Source organism: Globicephala melas, chromosome 15, assembly GCF_963455315.2.
Source record: "Globicephala melas chromosome 15, mGloMel1.2, whole genome shotgun sequence".
Lineage (NCBI taxonomy): Eukaryota > Metazoa > Chordata > Mammalia > Artiodactyla > Delphinidae > Globicephala > Globicephala melas.
The window spans coordinates 9,658,748-9,678,052 of record NC_083328.1 but is presented as its reverse complement, the minus strand read 5'-3'; the positions used below and the strand labels follow the sequence as shown (position 1 = coordinate 9,678,052).

General features: G+C 57.6%; 1 protein-coding gene across 4 annotated transcripts; it reads right to left on the bottom strand.

Annotated features, from left to right (window-relative positions):
- Positions 1–114: 114 nt before the first annotated feature.
- On the bottom strand, positions 115–15,291 carry LAT2 (linker for activation of T cells family member 2). Of its 4 annotated transcripts, none has more exons than XM_060284368.2 (13): positions 14,831–15,291; positions 10,334–10,462; positions 9,833–9,872; positions 6,234–6,277; positions 5,990–6,050; positions 5,725–5,762; positions 5,399–5,434; positions 5,288–5,318; positions 4,670–4,725; positions 3,533–3,595; positions 3,177–3,248; positions 2,600–2,720; positions 115–402 (listed from the first exon to the last, which is right to left on the bottom strand). In XM_060284368.2, the coding sequence occupies exons 2-12, from the start codon at positions 10,431–10,433 to the stop codon at positions 2,617–2,619; spliced, it is 645 nt and encodes a 214-aa protein (XP_060140351.1). In that variant the 5' UTR covers positions 10,434–10,462; positions 14,831–15,291; the 3' UTR covers positions 115–402; positions 2,600–2,616. The 4 variants fall into 4 exon arrangements, with proteins under 4 accessions (XP_060140351.1, XP_069899648.1, XP_060140347.1 ...); XM_070043547.1 differs by lacking the exon at positions 14,831–15,291 and adding an exon at positions 12,025–14,820; XM_060284364.2 differs by lacking the exon at positions 14,831–15,291 and adding an exon at positions 11,517–11,914 and having other exon boundaries at positions 2,600–2,684.
- Positions 15,292–19,305: the final 4,014 nt, after the last annotated feature.

Below are 19,305 nucleotides of genomic sequence, written 5' to 3'. Positions count from 1 at the left end.
CACCTATATAAATTAACTGTACAAGCTTATCCACCACGCACAAGAATCCCAGCAACCAACATTAGTAAGCAATTTGGGATCAAAATCCAAAGCAAAAAAGGACACGAACACCCATGTAGTATGATGTTTTAAATGCGGTTAAGGGGATGCGACTGCCCTGAGTCCTGGGCGTCTGACCACAGCGGGAGCTGCCCTCGGCCCCAGGCTCCTGCCTTGCCCGTGGGAGCCGGTCAGAGGGCGGCTCCATGCGTAACTGTCCTTTCCCGGGCTGGGTACCCCGTGGCCGGCTGGCTGGTCCTCAGGGTGCATTGGTGCCCCTCCCAGGAGTAGCCGTAGGGGGTCTAGAAGTCGAGCAGCTCTGGAGAAGGGACCCTGGGGAGGCAGTATATGGTTCCCTGGCTCCTTCAATGAAAAGGAAAAGTATTTGTTAAAGAGGGAAAGGTTTGCCTGGCCTGACGCTTTGTCCCCTCAGCCCCGGAGCAGCCGGCACGGGTCGGGGAGGATGCACATTGGTCAGAGTCCAGTGAGCAGAGAACCCGCCGTCAAGCAGCCTTAAGCATGTTTCTTATTCCAGGAGCGTCTGCTTTTTGTTTGAAGTCCTGACTGCTCGGTTCTGGCCGAGGCCCGAGTTATTCTGACGTGCCTTGGGTGCAGGAACACCCTCTGCACAGCAGCTGGCGGCTTTCCCCCGCACGTGTCCTGGGACCAGTACCATTAAGCTGCATCCTCTCCCCTCGAACCCAGAAGGGACCTGACAGGGGTGCTGGGCCCTAACTCCACTCTGCCTTTCCCATTGCCTGGCAGCCCTTCCACCTGCTAGAATATAGGGATTGGGCCTCTGCAGTCCTGTCGGGCTGCTGTGGGCCCCAGCCCATGGAGTTCAGTCCCTTCTGTGTGCGGGGTCCCGGGTGTAAATTCCAGCCAGCCGTAGCCGACGCAGACTCGAACCTCCCGTATCGTTTGTCAGTGTACAACATACTCTTAGTTTCTTTCATCTGAAGAACCTGCACAGCCTCTCCACTCCTGCCTGTCCCTGAATCCAGGCGCAGATCTCTAACTGCCCATTTCATACATCCTCCTGCATGGCATCTCCAATTTAACAGGCCCAGAAATAAACCGGCCTTGCCCACAAAACCCGCCCCGCCTGTAGCCTCCCTGATCTCAGTTGCTGGCAGCGATGCCCTCTCATTACTCAGGCAAACCCCTGCAGGCCTCCTCAAGTCCTCGCTCTACTGGGCAGCCGACACGCCACGCATCAGTGAGCCCCATCGCTCCACAAACAGTCGCTGGATTCCTGCCTGAGCGCACCGGTCTCCCTGCCTCCACCGCGTCCCCTGTATTCACGTCTCTACGCGCGGAGGCCAGCGATCCTTTAGAAACAAGTCACTCTTCTGTTCCAGACCTTCGCCTGCCCCATCTCAGGAAAACCCAGGTGCTGGCCCTGCACACCTCCCGCCGCCGCCCTCCACCTCTGCCGATGCTCCCCCATCACTGTCTGCCCACACACATTATCAGACGCAGATTCCTGCCGGGGGTCTTTGCCAGTCCCTCTGCCTGGGTGTCCTTCCTGTCCCCAGAGGGGCGAGGAGCGGAGCTCAGAAAGGCTGCGCTGTCTCCCGGCTTGAATCACGGCACCGCCTCTCCCCACCCGACGTTGCTCCCTGCCCCTTCCCACGCCTGCAGTCCTAACGCGCTGCATTTCTCTCCCCTTCTCTTCCAGCTGGTTATGTTCTGTCTCTCCCACCAGAACGGAAGTTCTAAGCGGACAGGGATTGTGTGTCTTCTGTTCATCACTGTGTCCCCAGCCCCTAAGGCAGGACTTGCCCCTGGCAGGGGCCCTCTAGCTACTGGGTGAATGAATGAACCCCGGGCTCTGCCCGCTGGGCTTAAACTGCTACCACCGATCCTGCTGCTCGTTCTCAAACGGCCCAGACCGGCCGCCCACTGAGAGGACTGCCCGTGTCCCCCACATCGGGACCTGCTCCCCGTGAGGCAGGGCCTGGGCTCCGACATCTGAGCGCCTGGGGGACCGTTCCCTCCTCCACTCACTCTAAGTGGGACCTCCGGCAGGTGGCTTGTCCACTCTGAGCCCTGGGGGCGCCAAGAGACGGTGTGTGTGAGCGCTTGGCACCATTTCCTCCCGATCCCGCCCCATCCCTGAGTCCAACTGGTCCTGCTTTCCGTGCTATGCCTTGTGCGTGTTGTCAAGACACGGGTCCCAGTAGCTGCAGGTTGCAAGCGAGGAAACGGGTCGAGGGAGGTTAAGTCTCTCGCCCAAGGTTGCAGAGGCCCACCCAGAGCCCACCTTCTCACCCCATGACTCACCAGCCTGCCCTGCCTGACACCCCCTGGCCCTGAGACTTTGTGTCCACCGTGGGTCTGTCACCTCCCCACACCAGCCACAGGAGCGGGGGGTGGGCAGGGACCGCTCGGGAGGCCCAGCACCCAGGGCGGCGTCCCAGCGCCCCGAGGAACCACCCCGTTTCAGCATCCGTGGGTGCTGCCCCATGGTCCCTGCTGTGGCTCCTCCCGCCCCAGCTCTGCTTCTCCCTGGGAGCGCAGCCCCTTAGGCCCGTGCAGCCCCCACCCTGGACCGTACCTTCCTCCAGGGCTTCTCTAGGCGTTGATGGCTGCCACGTCCCCATTCACGTAATCGGGCTCCCCGTCGTCCTCGTCTGGGCTTCCTACCGGGTAGGGAGGTGCTTCCCTCGGGACCGGCTCTGCGACCCGCGGGCAGATGGTCAGAGGGTTCACATGCACATGCCCAGCCCTGTTCCCGCCACCACACCGCCCGCAGGAAAGGCTCCACTGGATGGTGTGTCTGTCCCGTCCTCTCTGGGATTTGCCAGAGGTGCGTCCTGCGGGGAGCAGGGCGAGTGCGATGCCGTGCGTGCGGCTGGATGGGCAGCCGGCCAGGAGGACCCAACCGCAGGAGGCCATGGTGTTGCTGAGGGGGGTCCTGGCACGGTTCGAGCCTCTGCAGCCGCTGATGTGCCAGAAGCTTCGCTGTGGAATCAGCTGGACTGGCCATAGGGGAGCCCACCCGGCCTTGCCCTCCCAGCCAGATCCCCTAAGCTCCCCTCTCTCCCCCTCCCCTCGACTGTCTGTCCCAGGCCTGGCCCCTCTGAGCCTGCTGAAGGTGACCGTTTGGAAGCACCGGGGCTCCGGCCGCATACCCACGACTCTCCTGGACTCCCGCCACTGCCGGATGGATGCTGAGTTCTGATAACCCTCAGACTCCTCGTCCCCTGCAGGGAGGACACCAGGGGAGGGGCTGGCAGAGGGGCAGCCACCATGGCCAGCCCTTAGGCCAGAGAGGTGCCACGTCCACCCCTCCCGAGGGGCAGCCTGTGTCCTCGTGCTGGGCAGGCCCCTCGAGGGAGGGAGGGAGAGTCCAGGACTGATGGGGACTCCTCCCGGACACAGGGTCTGATATTGGTGAACCGTGCAGCGGGGACTTCAGAGCTCAGCGGGGCAGGCGGGCCTGGCCTAGCAGGGCCTCCCTGCCCTGCTCCGGGGAGGGCAGCCTCACCTGATTCGGTTTTCTTTGGCTCACAGATGAGCACGTTCTCATAGGAATTGGTGTCATCTTCATCTGCCAGGGAGAGAGGAGAGGGCGCCGGATGCTGGTGGGCCCTGCCCGACAGGCCTGGACCTTCCTCTCTCCCTCTGTCTCATCAAGCCCCCAGCCCTCTGGGTCCCCCGGGGCCTCGAACATTCTCCTGGACAAGCTTCTTAATGGGTGCTGGCCTGGCTCCAGCAGCCTCCACCCTGGGCTCCTTCTCTGTCTTCCCCTGAATGCCCTGGGGAGGGGAGATTAGGGGGTGTGGGGGGGTGCAGTCAGGCCCACGAGGGACAGTCAGAGAAGGGAGGCCCATCTCTATGGGGCAAAGAGGGGCAGGGAGAGCCGCTGGGGGCCCAGGGGACAGGAACCTGCCTAACCCTTCAGGCAGTGGGGTGGGCTGAGGGTCCTTTGTCCGGGGGCCTAGGCTGGTTGTGGCATATCAGAGCCTGGTACCCCGGTATTCCCCCCCAACCCCCCAACGGGGAAGCTGAGCTCTAAACGCCACCCCACCCTGCGTCCATCTGTGTCGAAGAGGCTCTGAGAAGTGAGGGCCTCTCCCCAATTTAGAAACGCAGCGGGGAGAAAAGGACCCCCCCACCTCTCACCCCAGCCCGGCCCAGGCAGGAGCCCAGCCCTGTGCACCTCTCTGCAGGCACTGCCCACCCTCAGTTCTCAGTTTCTGTAGAGCAAAGGTGTTAGGAGCACCTTTGCTCTTCACAAAGGGTGCCAGTATCCTCGGAGCCTGGAGGGCTCAGCGTTTGTCAACAAGGCTGACCGGTCCAGGGCCTTTCTTCAAGGTCCCCTGTGTGCCCAGCCTTGAGAGGGGCCTGGATGACAAGGGGACCAGCCTGCCCCCTGCGCCTGCCCTCAGCTCCCCTTCTGGCCCCCCTACCCTCTCTTCCCGCCCATCCCTTCCCTCCTTCCCTCCACAGGGCCAGCCTCCCCCAGGTCCCCCCGCCCAGCCCCCTCCAGCCACCTAAACCTAGGCCTGGCCTCCTGCTTTACATCCTCCCGCCACCTCTGGCCCCGCCCCGGGGGTGTGACTTCTGAAGCTGCGCTCCCAGGCCACCGCCTCCCTCTCCCCTTCATCGACCTTTGCCTCACCTTCCGGGGGCTTCTGGAACCGCCCACTATCAAAATAGTCCGTGGCGAAGGGGTGTCTGGCAAGAAAACATAGACACAGCACCAACTGCTGGGCAGGCCCATGGTCGGGCCGGGAGCTTCCTGAGCAGGCAGCGAGGCCAGGGCTGCTCCGGCCGTCACTGCCCCAGAGCCTGTGGGGGGCCCTGCCAGGGTCTCCCCCGATCCTCCCACCCTGCTTCCCTGCACCCCTGAGCTGCCCTGGCTCCAGCCACCTCACCGTGTGGCCTTATGCAAGTTACCTCCTGCCCTGGGCCTCAGTTTGCCCAACTGTGAGATGAGGAGACGTCCTGGGGGCCCTTCCTATCTGAGGGTCGGTGGAACTCGTCTCTGACCGGGTGGTGCAGGATGAGGTCCCCCAACGGCCTCCCCCACCCCCAAACAGAGCAGGGCTCCTTCCTGTCCCTGTCCTCAGCCCCCCCAAAGCTACGGTCATCTGAGGGAAACAGAGCTACAGAGAGCCTGCCTGGGCCAGCGGGTTCCAGGGCAGGAGGCCTTTCTCACGTAAGGAGGCTGCGGGCAGGACGGGCAGGGCGGGCGGCGGGACGAGGGGGTGGCCAGGGCCCGGAGAAGCCCGCTCACATGTAGGATGCATCTGATGTGCGTCTACTTCCTGCAGGAGGAGGCGAGAATCAGGCCTGAGCGTGGGCTGTATGCCCCACTGCGGCCCCCTCCTCCATGGAGCCCACCTACCTTTGCTGAAGTTCTGGTACCTGGAGGATGAAGACTCTGGAAGAAAGGCCAGGCCTGTTGGGTTGGCTCAATGCTGGTTCCCCAGCCCCCGCCCCCTCCCAGCTGTGACCACCGGAGGAAGAAGCCTAGGTGTTTCCCATCTTCACGCCCTCACACCTGCTCTCCGTCCCCTCCCCCTGCTGGGCCAGCCCCATCGGGCCTCCCAGCCCAGCTCACAGCGTCTCTCCTCTGGGAAGGCTTCCTGCTCAGTACCTGTCCCACCAGGTATTCACCCATCTCCGTCCCACCTCGCCCCTGCCCCCAACCCTGTGTCCCAGGGCACTCACCCTCGAGGCTGGGGGAGAACTGCAGCAGCTTGTCCTTCCTGCACGGGAGTGGGGCAGAGGCTAAGGAGGGGCTGGGAGAAGGCCCCGGGTTTCCTGGGGGTCTGGAGGCCACAGTCCCACAGCCCCCCGGTAGGGCCCTCAGAATCAGAACTGGGGCTCTGAGGTCCGAGGAAGGAGCAAGGTCTTGGCCTGGGCTCAGCCAGGTGGGGACCCTGGGGCCCACCTCATTGCCTCCCGTGGGGCTGGGACAGGGGCTCCTTCCTACCTTGCTGATGCCGCGTTGGAGGCCGTGTCCACCAGGGGCCCTGGCCAGGCCTCCCTGACCACTGCAAAGGTTGACGGGGTGTTGGCTGGGCCCCCAGGTCAGCTGCCCAGCACAGCCCCCTCACCCCATCACCCCACTAGATCAGGCCTGGCCACAGCCTCAGAACAATGGGGACGAAAGGGACTTTGATGTGGACACTCCCAATCCCGAGCCCAGCCCTGGACCCTTCTGTCTGGGGACTCACGGGTATAGGTCCGGGCCACTGCAAAGTTCTGCTGATTCTCTTGCCTGGAAACACATGGAGCTGTGCTGAGCCAGGGCCTGGCCTCCCACAGCCCCAGGGACAGAGGGGCAGGACAGACGGACAGGGGGGGACAGACCAGGGCGAAAGTGAGGAGGGGCTGCCAGCCCCCCAGGACTCAGATCCAGGGCTTCCTGATGCACCCCTTCTCTAGAGTGCTTCCCTGCCTGCCCACCGCGTGCCCACACTTCTCACATGGCCCTGCGCTGGAGCCAGCTGCCAGCCAGACATATGCCCCACAGAGCCTCCCCAGGACCCCTGGAGATGCCCAGGAGAGTCTGTGGGTAGGACTGGGGCAGCTGCTCAGGGACCTGGCAGTGACGTCAGCCAGGAGCAACAAAGAGGCTGCTCCCACCACCTGCCATCCCAGGAGTGTTTAACGTTCCTAAGAGAGCACGGTCCTCTTAAGTTGTTCACACACGCCATTTACTCCCCAGTACCTGATGAGGCAACTTCAAGGCTTAGCAGACACAGCCAGGTATCTAACCATCACCTTCTTCCTTTGAAACAGAACCTGATTTTCATTTAGACAGCCACACACCCATCCAAAGGACTGTATTTCCCAATAAATGGGACTACCTCAAACTAGAAACCTTCCGCTCAACAAAGGAAATCATCGACAAAACAAAAAGACAACGTACCGATTGGGAGAAGGTATTTGCAAATGATGTATCCAATACGGGGTTAATACCCCTTATAATATAATATATAATTAACTCAACAACAAAAAAACAACCTGATTAAAAAATGGGCAGAGGAACTGAATAGACACTTTTCCAAAGAAGACATACAGATGGCCAACAGACACGTGAAAAGCTGCTCACCATCACTAATTATGAGGGAAATAAATGCAAATCAGAACCGTGATGAAGTAACACCTCACACCTGTTAGAACGACTATTATCAAAAAGACAAGAAATAACAAGGGTTGGTGAGGATGTGGAGGAAAGGAAACCCTTGGGCACTGTTGAGGGGAATGTAAATTGGTGCAGCCACTATAAACACAGTATAAAGATTCCTCAAAAAACTAAGAATAGAGCTACCATATGAGCCAGCAATCCCACTCCTGGGTATTTATCTAAAGAATACAAAATAACTAATTTGAAAAGATATATGCACCCGTATGTTCATTGCAGCACTATTTACAATAGTCAAGACATGGAAACAACCTAGGTGCCCATCAACAGATGAATGGATAAAGAGGATGTGGTATATATACACACTGGAATACGATTCAGCCATAAAAAAGATGAAACCTTGCCATTTGTGACAACATGGATGGACCTTGAGGGAATTATGCTAAGTAAAATAAGTCAAACAGAGAAAGAAAAATTCTGTATGATTTCATTCATATGTGGAATATAAAAAAGAAACAAACAAAAAAGCCCAAAATAAATGAACAAACCAAACACAAACAAACACATAGATACAGAGAACAGAATAGTGGTTACCTGTGGTTACCAGGGGTGGGGAGAGCAAAATGGGTGAAGGGATAGATGGAAACTAAATTTTTGTTGGTGATCTCAATGTAGGGTATACAGAAGTAGAAATATAATGTCGTACACATGAAACTTATATAATGTTATAAACCAGTGTTACCTCAATTTTTAATAAAAGGCTATATTTCCCAGCCTCCCTTGCATTTATGTGTGACCATATAATTCTGGTTAATGACATGCAAAGCCAAGGTTGTTGGGCTTTCAGGAAAACTCCTTTAAGGAGGCACTGCTAACTGGGATGCCCCATTTCTGTCCTCCTTCATTCTTACTACTTACTGCCTGGAAGGCAGAGATGAGGGCTGGAGCTCTAGCTGCCACTTTGGACCATGAAATGCCCTTGGGAATGAAAGCCACTGCTAAGGATGGTGGATCAGATTAGCTAATCATTAAACCATTTTGGGTTCCTCCCCTGGACCAGAATGGTGACCTGCCCCAGCCTTCCAGCCTGCGGGGCTGGGGGTCAGAGTGATCTGATTTAGGAATGATGCCCTAAAACCACAGAAGAGAGTCAGGCATGGCTTCCCAGAGGAAATGAAGCAGGAGCTGGGCCTGGCACACACAGGCTGATAGGACTGAACCCAAGTGAGGTGGGGAGAGCCCAAGTCTCCCCTCCCAGCTCCTCCCACTTAGGCCTAGTTTTCCCACCTCCCACGTGAGGAGGTTTAACTTGTGCCTCTGACTATCTTCGGTTCTAAGATTAATCAGGGGCCTGGAGTGGGCAGGGACTAAGGGAGGAGGGGAGAGGGAAGATACTGAGGAACTTGCCCTGGGGCAGGGGTGTGGGTGGGCACTAGGGGAGCCCAGCCCAGCCCTGGTGGAGGTTATGGGCTGGCGAGCCAGGGGACCAAGTGGCCCCAAAAGCCTTGGAAAGTCCAGCCCCGGCCCCAGGAGTGGGCATGGATGGGAAAATTCTATTTTCAAATCTCATTGTGGTTTTTCAGTTGCAAAAGGAAATGAGAGAGGGTGTGTGTGTGAGTTTGTATGTGAGTGCCTGCCCAGGCGTGCAAGCGAGTGCCGTGCGTGTGAGAAGTGCACGCATGAGCGAGTGCTGGGGGAGCCTGTGGGTGCGAGTGGGCATGCAGGCTTGTGCACGTGTGTGCACGCAGGTCTCAGAGCCCTCCACCAGGCACTGTAAGGACACCACTGGCTGCTGCCCTCCTGCCTCGAGTTGTTCTTGGGTTGCCCCCCGATCTGCAGCGCCCAGCACTGCTGACCCTCCCACGGCTCACAGAACGGCCAGCCTGTCCCCAAGGTGCCTGGAACTCCCTCCTGCCCAGGTCCTGCAACTCTGCCTGGGATCAGTGGCCCCGTTTCATCTCACCCCCACTGCCCTGCTTCCAGCTCTCCCGTGGCTCCCTTTGGCCCTTAGGACAAAGGCCAAGGTCTCTCTCCACAGTCAAGACTCTTCTTCCTCCGCATTCAGCTGATCTCTCTCAAGACATGCTCACAGCGACCACCTCTTCCCCAAGACAATGTCCACCCCGGCCCGACATCGGCAAATGCCCACACCATTCCCTCTCTCTCTGGATGTCCCCTTTCGCCTTCTTTCTCTCTTGAAATCCCTCCCGCCTCCTCCAGGAGGCCTTCCCTGGTCCCCCAAGTTTCACACCCATATCCTCCCCTGAGGTCCTTTAGTGTCTTCCAGGGGAGACTCGGACACAGCGCCCGGTCTCTGTTCCCCTCACTGCCCCGGGAGGGTGGGATTGCTCTGTCGACCTCCAGCACCGGCACAGCGCGCTCCCCGGGGCTGGGGTCACTGCGGGGATTTCTGGAGATGCTCCTGGGCTAGCTGGAGTGTGGCATCCCCTCCTCCCCTCCTGTGGCATCCCCAGCCCTCCCCAACCAGGCTGGGGCCGGGTCTGGACAGCCCCTGGGCACCCCCTCGCCCTCCCCTAACTGCTTAGAACCCACTAGAGCCCGGCACGGAGGAGGTGTGAGTGAAGGGTTAGGGGTGGGGCGTGGCGGTGCCCGAGGGGATGCCCACATGGACACCCATGCCCAGGGCACACAGCGTCACTGTGCTGGGGACACTGAGACACTCACAGGCTCCTCTGCTCATAGATTTTCTCGGACCTCTTTGCACCTGCAAGAACAGGACCAGATTAGCAAGCGTCCCGGGGCCGGGTGGGAACTGAGATCCGAGGCCCAACCATCGTGTCTCCCCTGTGCCCTGTGCAGGCCTCAGACCGGACGTGCGGGCTAAGCCACCATCACTGGGGGCCACCTGACACTGGCAGGGGTTGCTCACCATTTATTTAGGAACGCGGAGCGTGGAGAAGGCAGACGCAGGCAGCCCAGCCCCCCTCCCCACGCTTGTCCAGCGCAGTCCATCGGCCCCAGACACATGCCCTTGACCCAGCAGAACCGAAGCCCCCAGCGAGCCAGACCCATTGTCTTCAGAGGAGAAACCCAGGCCGCTGGGGTTCACTTCTGCCTCCTGAGGCTTATCTGACTGCCCCTTCCGACTGCAGCCAGGTCTGGGCCTGAGTGGCTCGCTGGGTACACCGCACGCCCCTCCCTCGTACCCGTGACCCCAGCCTTTACCTGCGCGGGGGGAGCAGCGCACACACAGGCCGGCTGCCGCCCCCAGCAGCAGCAGCAGTAGGGCCGCCCCCGACCACAGCAGCTCCGTGTCCACGCTCATGTCCACTCCTGGCCACTCTTCCTGCAGGGCTGCAACGTGGGGGCACTGTGAGCTGGGGTGGAGGCTGCAGGGCCGCCCCCTCCAGGAACCCCAGGTTTCTGGCCCCCACTGTCCCCTGCCAACCCCACAGCTGAGCCCAGCATCACCTCCCCTGCCTGCTCTGGGACCAGGCAGGGACAGAACCAGCCCTGTTCCCCCATCTGACCCCCAACTTGCACCCCGGGCTCTCAGGGCCATCATCAACTCTTGGTTAAGTGCTGGAAGGTTCTGGAGACCCGCCAGACAGCACCACATGTATGTGCACACTCCCACACACGTCTTCGCTTACCCCCCAACTGCCCTTTGAGGGAGAGGCTCGAGCCATTTCACAAACAGAAAAACAAAAGCCAGAGATCCCACAGCTGCTAAGGGGAAAAACAGGATTTGAACTCCAGCCTCCAGACCCTAACGCTGGCTCCGCCCACTGCATCCTGTTGCCTCCTGCCTGCCCAGCTTTATTCCCCAACCTCAGAGTCCATGGCCCCTTCTGCCTGGGAGCCCCTGGCAGCCCCCATCCACCCTTGGGTGGTTCTCCGCTCCCACCCATGGCCTCTGGGGAAGCTGGGGGTGGGATTTCCATTCCTAAAACACTCATCTGCCCAGATTCCTCCTGCCCTGGGTGACGGAAGGAGGGAGGTCAGGAAGGCTTCCTGGAGGAGGTGGGCCTGAGACCAGGAGGGGAAGAAGGGCGCCTGGGCAGATGGACCTTGGTGGCTGGTGGTGGGATGTGCTGGGAGGTGGGGCTAAAAGGCTGCTTCTTGGTCAGTGGCCGGTCCCAGCCTCGGGGCCCCGCTGTGACTGCCAGGCCTCAGCAAAGCCACAGGCACCCACACAGGAGGGCCTGGTGAGTACAGCCCTCTTGAGGGGCCCTCCAAGGAGAATCATTACAACTATAAAGAGACTCAGCTCCCCCCTTGCAAATGCCAGTGACAGAGCTGAGGGCAGCCAGGGGTCCTGAGAGGGCAGTGCCCCGTGGTGGGCACGTGGAGCCCACGCTACTGAGTGTCCCCTCGGTGAACACCTGTTCCTCCTGCTGCGGCCCACCTGGGAGGAGGCTTCTCCCTGCTTCCCAGCTGGGGAAAGCAAGGCTTGGGGAGACCTGAGCTCTGTGCTGCCCGCCTCCTGCTCCGGGCTCCCCAGAGGCCTGCATGGCACCCAGCCGTCCCCCTCGCCGCTCTGAGCTTCCTGATTCCCTGTGGCAAAGATGACAAGGAATCTCCATGCAGGGCTGAGCCCCAGTCAGGGGCCCGTCATGAAGAAGTCACCTCTCCTTCCCCCAAATTCCAAGTGAGTCAGCGGAAACATGACCATTCCCAAACCTCATGACCCGGCGGCCTCCACATGAGGAGAGAGGATGACCTGATCACCCCAGGAGGTTGTCCGAGGGGATCTACGAGCCTGGGCACTGCCCTCCCAGGCTGCATACCCTCCTCCCTCCCCCCCACCTCGTTCTGCCCCGGGGCTGCCTCCCTCCCAGGCCTCCAGCCAAGGCCCAAGTCCATCTCAGGCTGGTGAGGTTGGGAGCATCTGGCCTTGAAGCAGGGAAGCTTGCCTGTGCCTTGGGGTCTCTTGGCGTCAGTTTTCTCATCTATAAGACTGGGATCAACCCAGGCCGTTCCTCAAAGAGTCGTTGGGAGGACAAGCACGTCCAGCCTGGATCACGGTTGGGGTTTCCGGAAGAGAAACTTGCTGAGGGTGTTATTTCCAGCTGGCTGGTCTGGACAGTTCCCTTGGGCTCCCACCCTTGACGTCTTTGTCCTTTGGTCAAGACAGAGACTCTTTCTGCCCCAGAGGAGGTTCAGGCACAGACACATGGGAGGGTTGCACCCATGGGACAATGGTCCAGCACTGGCCACCGCCGGGGTCTGCTTAAGACCCCAGGTTCAAGTCCACACTCTCAGCTTGGCATTCAAGGCCCTGGGACCTGGGCTGCTGACCTCTGCTGCCCTCCCTCCCAGAGGACCCCGACCATCAGAAAGCCCTCTTGCTTCCTGGCCCTGCAGACGCTCGGGATGCCCCCAGCCCTGGTCCATCTCCACCGACCTGGCACTGGGTGAGGGAAGGGAGGGGAGCATGAGAACACAAATTCTGCCCCAGCTGTTGAATCCCAGTGTCACCAGCCTTCGGTCACCCTTCTGTTAAACGAGGGAAAGAATGACACTCAACACTCAGGTTGCCATCTGAGGCCCAGCATTGAGAGGATGCCTGTAAGGTGCTAGTGCCGGCCGGTGGGGCATGGTTGCCTGTGACCACCGTGACTTGCCATCATCACGGTCCCTGTGGGATGGGAAGAGACAGCCGCATCCTGTCAGGGCCAGAGCTGGCTGGACGGCCCGCACTGAGCAGTGTGGGTCAACCCTACCTGAAGCCCTCCCTGCCGGGTCCCCCAGACATGCAGGCCTGAGCCCCCCCTCTACTGCACCATGCAGGGCATCGTGGTGGGACCCTGGGAGGGGCTGGGATCTGAAGGAGAGCAGCGCTGTTGCCCCAGCCCTTCGGTTGTCACAGACGCGGGTAGCATCACCTTGGAGATGCCAGCTCCTTTCTTCCAAGGGAGGAGAGGGAGGCCCAGAGAGGTGAGTATTCTGCCCAAGGTCACACAGCTGACCAGTCACAGAACCAAGATCTACACCCAGGGCAGGCTGACTCCAAGGCCTACACTCCTTTACGTAAATCCTTTCTTATATTATACATATATATATATTTGCTTATATTACATTTTTAAGAATCATGCAATATTTTTTAAAAGAGAGGCTCATTTGAGGAAAACTCTGTGGCTGCCCCCCAGACTGAATCAATCTGTCCTCTCTCCTTGCTTTCCCAACCAGGCCTGAGAACAAGTGGGGCAGGGGAGGGCGGAGGGAGAGGGGCTGGGCCCCTGGCGCAGGCAGGCCTGGCAGCCCCAGGAGGGCCCCAAGGGGCCAGACAGGGCTGAGTCGGGTGGGGAGGGGAGGGGAGGCCGCCACAGCCTGTGGCCTGCAGGCCAAAATAGCAGAAAGGGAAGTGGGCAGTTTTCATATGAACAAGTTTTGCAACAAGCTGACGGCGGAAAAGCTCTCAGGGCTGGGCTGAGCAACCCTCTGCACCCAGCCGCTCACCCTGAAAGGCCCTTGGCAACCCTGCTGCCCAGCCTCCCAGCCCTCCTCATGTAGTACATGGGGAAACTGAGGCCCACCAGGGCCGAAGGTCAGGCTGCGGGGGTAGGGGTGGACCCAGAGGTCCCCGTCCGACCCCTGGAAAGGCTTATCCGCTGGGCTCTGCTCCGTTTTCCCAAATAACCTTGGCCTTCAGATGAGGCTGACCGAGAGGTCTCTAATGGAGGCTCTTATGCTCAGGCGGCCGGGGTAGGGACCGGGGCAGCCCTTGTTCCGGGCACGGGTGCGGGATGGTGAAGGCCAGGGCCACCCGTAGGCAGAGCAGGGCGCCAAGAGCACCCCAGGTCATTTGTAGAGACGTGGATGCATCTGGAGACTGTCACACAGAGCGAAGTAAGTCAGAAAGAGAAAAACAAATATCGTATATTAACGCATATATGCAGAACCTAGAAAAATGGTACAGGTGAACCGGTCTGCAGGGTAGAAATAGAGACACAGATGTAGAGAACAAACATATGGACACCAAGGGGGGGAAGCGGTGGTGGTGGTGGTGGGATGAATTGGGAGATTGGGATGGACATGTATACACTGATGTGGATAAAATGGATGACTAATAAGAACCTGCTGTATAAAAAAATAAATAAAATAGAATTTAAAAAAACAAACAAAGAGCACCCCAGGGCCTACAGTTTCTCAGCCCCCCAGCAGAGAGCTGGTGGCCAGCCTGGGGGCTGGGCGGGGTGGCCGGGACAGCTTCTTCCTCCAGGCCAGGGGTAGGACCTGGCTCTGCTTATCTGTAGCATCTGTCCCATCCTCCCACAGCCCTGGGGCAGGGTTGTTACAGCCCCATTCTACAGATGAAGAAACCAAGGCTCACGGGTCTGGGCCTCCCTGCGGAGCTGCTGTCCTCGACCCTCACTGGACTCTGGAAGTGATGGAACTCGCCCTGGGGGGGCTTCCCAGGGCTGTGCAGGCTGGGCCGGGGAAGGCGGGGCGGGAGAGGGGCCAGAGCCCCAGAATCAGCTGCCCCTCTAGTGCCACAGGGTCTGGGGCGAGGGCTTGCTAGCTGGGGGCGCCAGGACAGGGCTGGGGCCAAGGGAGGGGGTGCCGGGCATCCCGGCTTCTTTCCAGCCCACCCGCCGGGCAGCCAAGCGCTCCTGCTGGGCCAGCAGGGCCACTCCCAACCCCGTGGGGTGTCGGGGGGACAGCCTCAGGACCCCTGCCTTGGGGGCCAGGCTCCAGGCACCCCTGGAAAAGGCTTACCTGAGAGCGGGGGGCTCCTCACTGCGGCCACCTCATCCTGAGCCCACACACCTGCCTGATCCGATGTCAGTGCCACAGACACTGGCAGGCAGGATGCAAGGCGGCGAGCTTCCTGTCAGCCACTGAATCATCCCTCATACATCCGCTGCTCCACCGGACAGGCTCTGCTCTTAACAGACAGAGGCAGAGAGACAGACAAACAGACAGAGACAGAGAGACAGAGAGACACACACAAACAGGCACAGAGAGAAAAGAAAGACATGGACACACAAACACACACAAAATTCACACTAAATACACACACACAAACACATGTCTCACAAAGAGGAAGTGACACACACTGCGGGACAGGGACAAAGGGAACGAAATGGGGGAGCGCACACAGACACGCACGGGCAGCGAGAGAGTAGGAAGACACGGAGAGACACACTGAAAACACACACACACACACACAAATACACGTCCACAATGAAAACACACACACACACAGATATACGTGCAGGGAGAGAATGAGAAACACAGATACACACACACACACACACACACACACACAACATCGGATGTGGGTGGATGGGCACAGACAGACATATATCAGGGCAGACATCACAAACGAATGGGCAGAGACAAAGACAGATGGACAAAGGAGTGGACAGTCCCTGGCAGCAGAGGAAGGGACCAAGCTGAAGGACAGAAGGAAGGACAACCATGACTCCTCTGCCAGGCCTGGGAGCCTCCGCACACCCATTTTCCAGATGAGGCTCACAGAGGCGTGGAGCCAGCCAGGGCGGCTAGAGCTCAGCCCCCACTCCCTCCACCTGCTGCCCTGGTGCCTGGGCCCTTCCCTCAGAGGTGAGGATGGCGCTAGAGAGACGGGTGCGCCGCACGCACGCAGCAAAAATGTTCCCCAGTGCCTCCCGTTACTGGCCATTAAATAACTTGCCCAAGGCCACTGAACTCTTAGTGGTGCCCCACCAGCTAGAGACCAGGAAGTCCACAGGGGTCACCCCAACCCCCATCTGTCTGGCATCCCAGAGCCTGGGCTCCCCAGCTCTGGGCCCCTCTCTGCTGGGACAAGGTTTTTCTTTCAGCCCCAGTCCAGGGTCCACAGGCTTCCCAGACCCGGCCAGGCGACAGTGGAAGTGCCACCAGGAAGCCCAGCGGCAACCAAAAGAGAAATGCGAGGGCTGGGCGCCCGCTGCTGCCCCCCCGCGGGGCAGAAGGGTGGTGCAGGGACTGGAGCTTATGGGAGAGCCCGTGGGCCCTGAGCATCAACAGCAATCTTCATCCCCGCAAGTGGTGGCGCCAGGACTAAAGCCAACATCACGTGACTCCCAAGCCTGAGAATCACTGCTGCCTCCCTCATCCCACGTGGGGCAGTGCTACGTTCAAGTCCCACGGCAACTCTTGGAGGGAGACCTTACTTTTCTTATACAGGTGAGCTGACTGAGGCTCAGAGGCTAAGCTGGATTTGAACCCATACTCCAAAGCCTCCAAAGCCTGTCGTCTTTTCACCTCCCTTGAGCGCAGGTGCTCTCTGGGACCGCCTGCCTGGCTTCTCCTCACCCACTGGGACAAGCCTGTGTTGGTTTCCATCCACCTGGACTATGTACCTGCCCAGGGTTTCCTGCCCGCAGAGACGGACAGAAGCTCCAACATGTCCAGTGGGAATGGCGCTCTGTTCTACATGCTGGCTTCTGTCGCGGCCTTAGCGATGGCAGATGCTGGAGAAGTGACCTCCAACCACCGGCAAAGTCTCAGGGCCCGTCTACAGTGGCACCTAGGAGCCCTCTTGCACCCTCTCTGAGCCCATTTTCCATCTATAAAAACAGGGGCCTGTTGGGCTTCCCTGGTGGTGCAGTGGTTGAGAATCTGCCTGCTAATGCAGGGGACACGGGTTCGAGCCCTGGTCTGGGAGGATCCCACATGCCGCGGAGCAACTACACCCGCGAGCCACAACTACTGAGCCTGCGCATCTGGAGCCCGTGCTCCGCAACAAGAGAGGCCGCGATAGTGAGAGACCCACGCACCGCGATGAAGAGTGGCCCCCGCTTGCCACAACTAGAGAAAGCCCTCGCACAGAAACGAAGACCCTACACAGCACAAAATAAATAAATTAAATAAATAAAGTTACTCAAAAAACAAAAAACAGGGCCCTGTCAATCTAAAGACCCTTTTTGGCCTTGAGTGGAAGGAGGATCCTGCCCCCTTTTGGGCAATTCTCAAATTCCTCCAAGTTCTATTTCATTTATAGACCAGTTTTCAAAAAAAAAAAAAACAAAAAACCAAAAACCCAAATTAGATATTTCATGTCCGGTTGTGTAAACGCTAGTGCACTTGGGTTTTGTTTTGTGCTCGCAGCATGTGGAATCCTAGTTCCCTGACCAGGGATCAAACCTGCAACCCCTGCCTTGGAAGTGTGGAGTCTTAACCACTGGCCCACAAGGGAAGTCCCGGGGTTTTTTTTATTGCTTTTTTGTTTTCAATTCAATGGTTGCTGGTATATTACATTTTAAAAAGTTGTGACAAAACATATATAACACAAAAGTTACCACTTTAGCCACTTTTGTGTGCAATTCAGCAGCATTCATTATTCACGTTGTACAACCGTCACCAGTCTATTTTCAAAGTTTTCATCACTCCAAACAGGGCTAATTGGCTTTTCAGCTCACAGCTGAGTGTCAGTTACGTACACGTTACAGAAGCGAGATATCTAGGTAGTCATGCAGCAGTTCTAAGAACTCAACAACTCCAAGGCTCAGAATATTCGGGCATCATACATGCCTTAAAGGCTAGCGTGAAGGGAGGGATTTTCTTCAGAAAAATGCACCTTGAGAAGCGTACACAACGTTCTAGAAGCCCCTGGAGCCTGTCTATAAAGCTGTCTGCCACCCTCAGCTCTCAAGGTACAGACAAGCATCATTCCTGTCCCTCATCTCCAGCCATTTATGATTTACCTTTGGTCATGACCTCACTACCCAACGGAACCTAGAATATCCTCCCAATTCTTCTGCCTCCCCCGACCTACGTGACTTTTTTGTCATCTATGTGTATTTCTAAAGTGTCTTTTATGTATAAAATTATCATGCTGCGTGGCTGTTACTTCTCTTGGGTACATATCTGGGAGGGGAACTGCTGGGCTAGAGTGTGGGAACATTCAATTTTCAGGTTAATGCTAATTTCAAATGAATTCCCACAGCGGCTGTACTCACAGTCTCATTTGTAACATGTTGAGAGACCCACACACTTGCCAGCAACCGGTCTGTCAGGCTTCTTGCCGTGTGGAGGGGTGTAGAAAAGTATTTTCTTTGTAGTCTTGATTTACAGCTCCTTGACTGCTAATGAGGCTGACCACTGTGGGGCCATATTTCCTCTCCTGTGAAATGCCTGTTCACGTGTTGCTTAGTTTCCTACTGTTTTCCTCTTACAGATCTGCAGGAAATCATCATATACCCTTCATGTATTTTTAGAATGTAATACCTCCGTTTTATCTATATTTTGATACATTACTTTAAAAAAAATCTAGTGAGCATATTCTCACTTTCAAGAGTATAACGCATGTGAGACTTCTACCCATTCCGAGGAGTCTTGGTGCTATTTACAGAACCTCTGGGCTACCTGGAAAGCTTCTCTGATCTCCCTCCCTCCCAATCCCGTTTGGAAAGATAAGCTTCTAGGCCAGTAATTTTATTACCATTTACCTTGTCTCCCACAGTGAACGGAAGAACAGGTACAGGAAACAGATTTTTTCTAAGTGCCTGAACTGAAAACCAAAGAGCCTGCCGCTGCAAAGGAGTGCGCTTCTGTTTGTATATTTAATATTCTACAGTTAGTGTGGTTACAGATGGAGGAAGAGATTAGTAGGAGGCTATAATTAAGTACAGAGCTTTCATTATTTCGGCTCATTTTCATGACAAAAAACTGCAAAAGGAAAACTCTCAGATACTAGATGTGTTTATAAGCCTGTGAACCTCTCCCAAGCGAGAAAATAACTCAAACATCTCAATGTTGTTAAAGACTGGCCAAGAAAATGCAAAAGACAGAGCAAAGCTCCTCACCAACAAGGGCAGATGTGGCCAGGCCCAGGCCAGCTGTTCCTGGAAAGAAGCACAAGGGGCCCAGCCTGCCGTCCACACAGCCTCCCTTCAGGGGGACCTTTTAGGATGGTTCACTACCCTACATGCCAGACAAACTGTTTGGGGAGGGTGGGGAGAGCCAGGAGACAGCCATCTGTGACATGCGCCACAGACTTCCGGTACAGATGATCCTTCAGAAAGTTCAGGACGTGACCCATCTCCCTTCCCAATTTCCCTACAGAAACAGTGGGGAGAAATCCCACTGTGCAGACATCAAGCAGCAGCTGAACTGCAAACAGGCCACTGACCCCATCGTCCACGGGACCAAGTAGCCCCACAGACAGCACTGGGCCCCCTCAGGTCCTACTGAGGTGGTCATTCTAAAGAGTGAACCTTGTCACG

Excerpts from the sequence above, each read along its gene's own strand:
- LAT2 (XM_060284363.2), bottom strand. The coding sequence starts at position 11,694 with ATGGAGATTCCTTGTCATCTTTGCCACAGGGAATCAGGAAGCTCAGAG. Across the intron at positions 5,763-5,989 it reads TCCAACGCGGCATCAGCAAG|GAAGGACAAGCTGCTGCAGT; the intron begins GTAGGAAGGAGC and ends ACTCCCGTGCAG. Across the intron at positions 5,319-5,398 it reads GTACCAGAACTTCAGCAAAG|GAAGTAGACGCACATCAGAT; the intron begins GTAGGTGGGCTC and ends CTCCTCCTGCAG.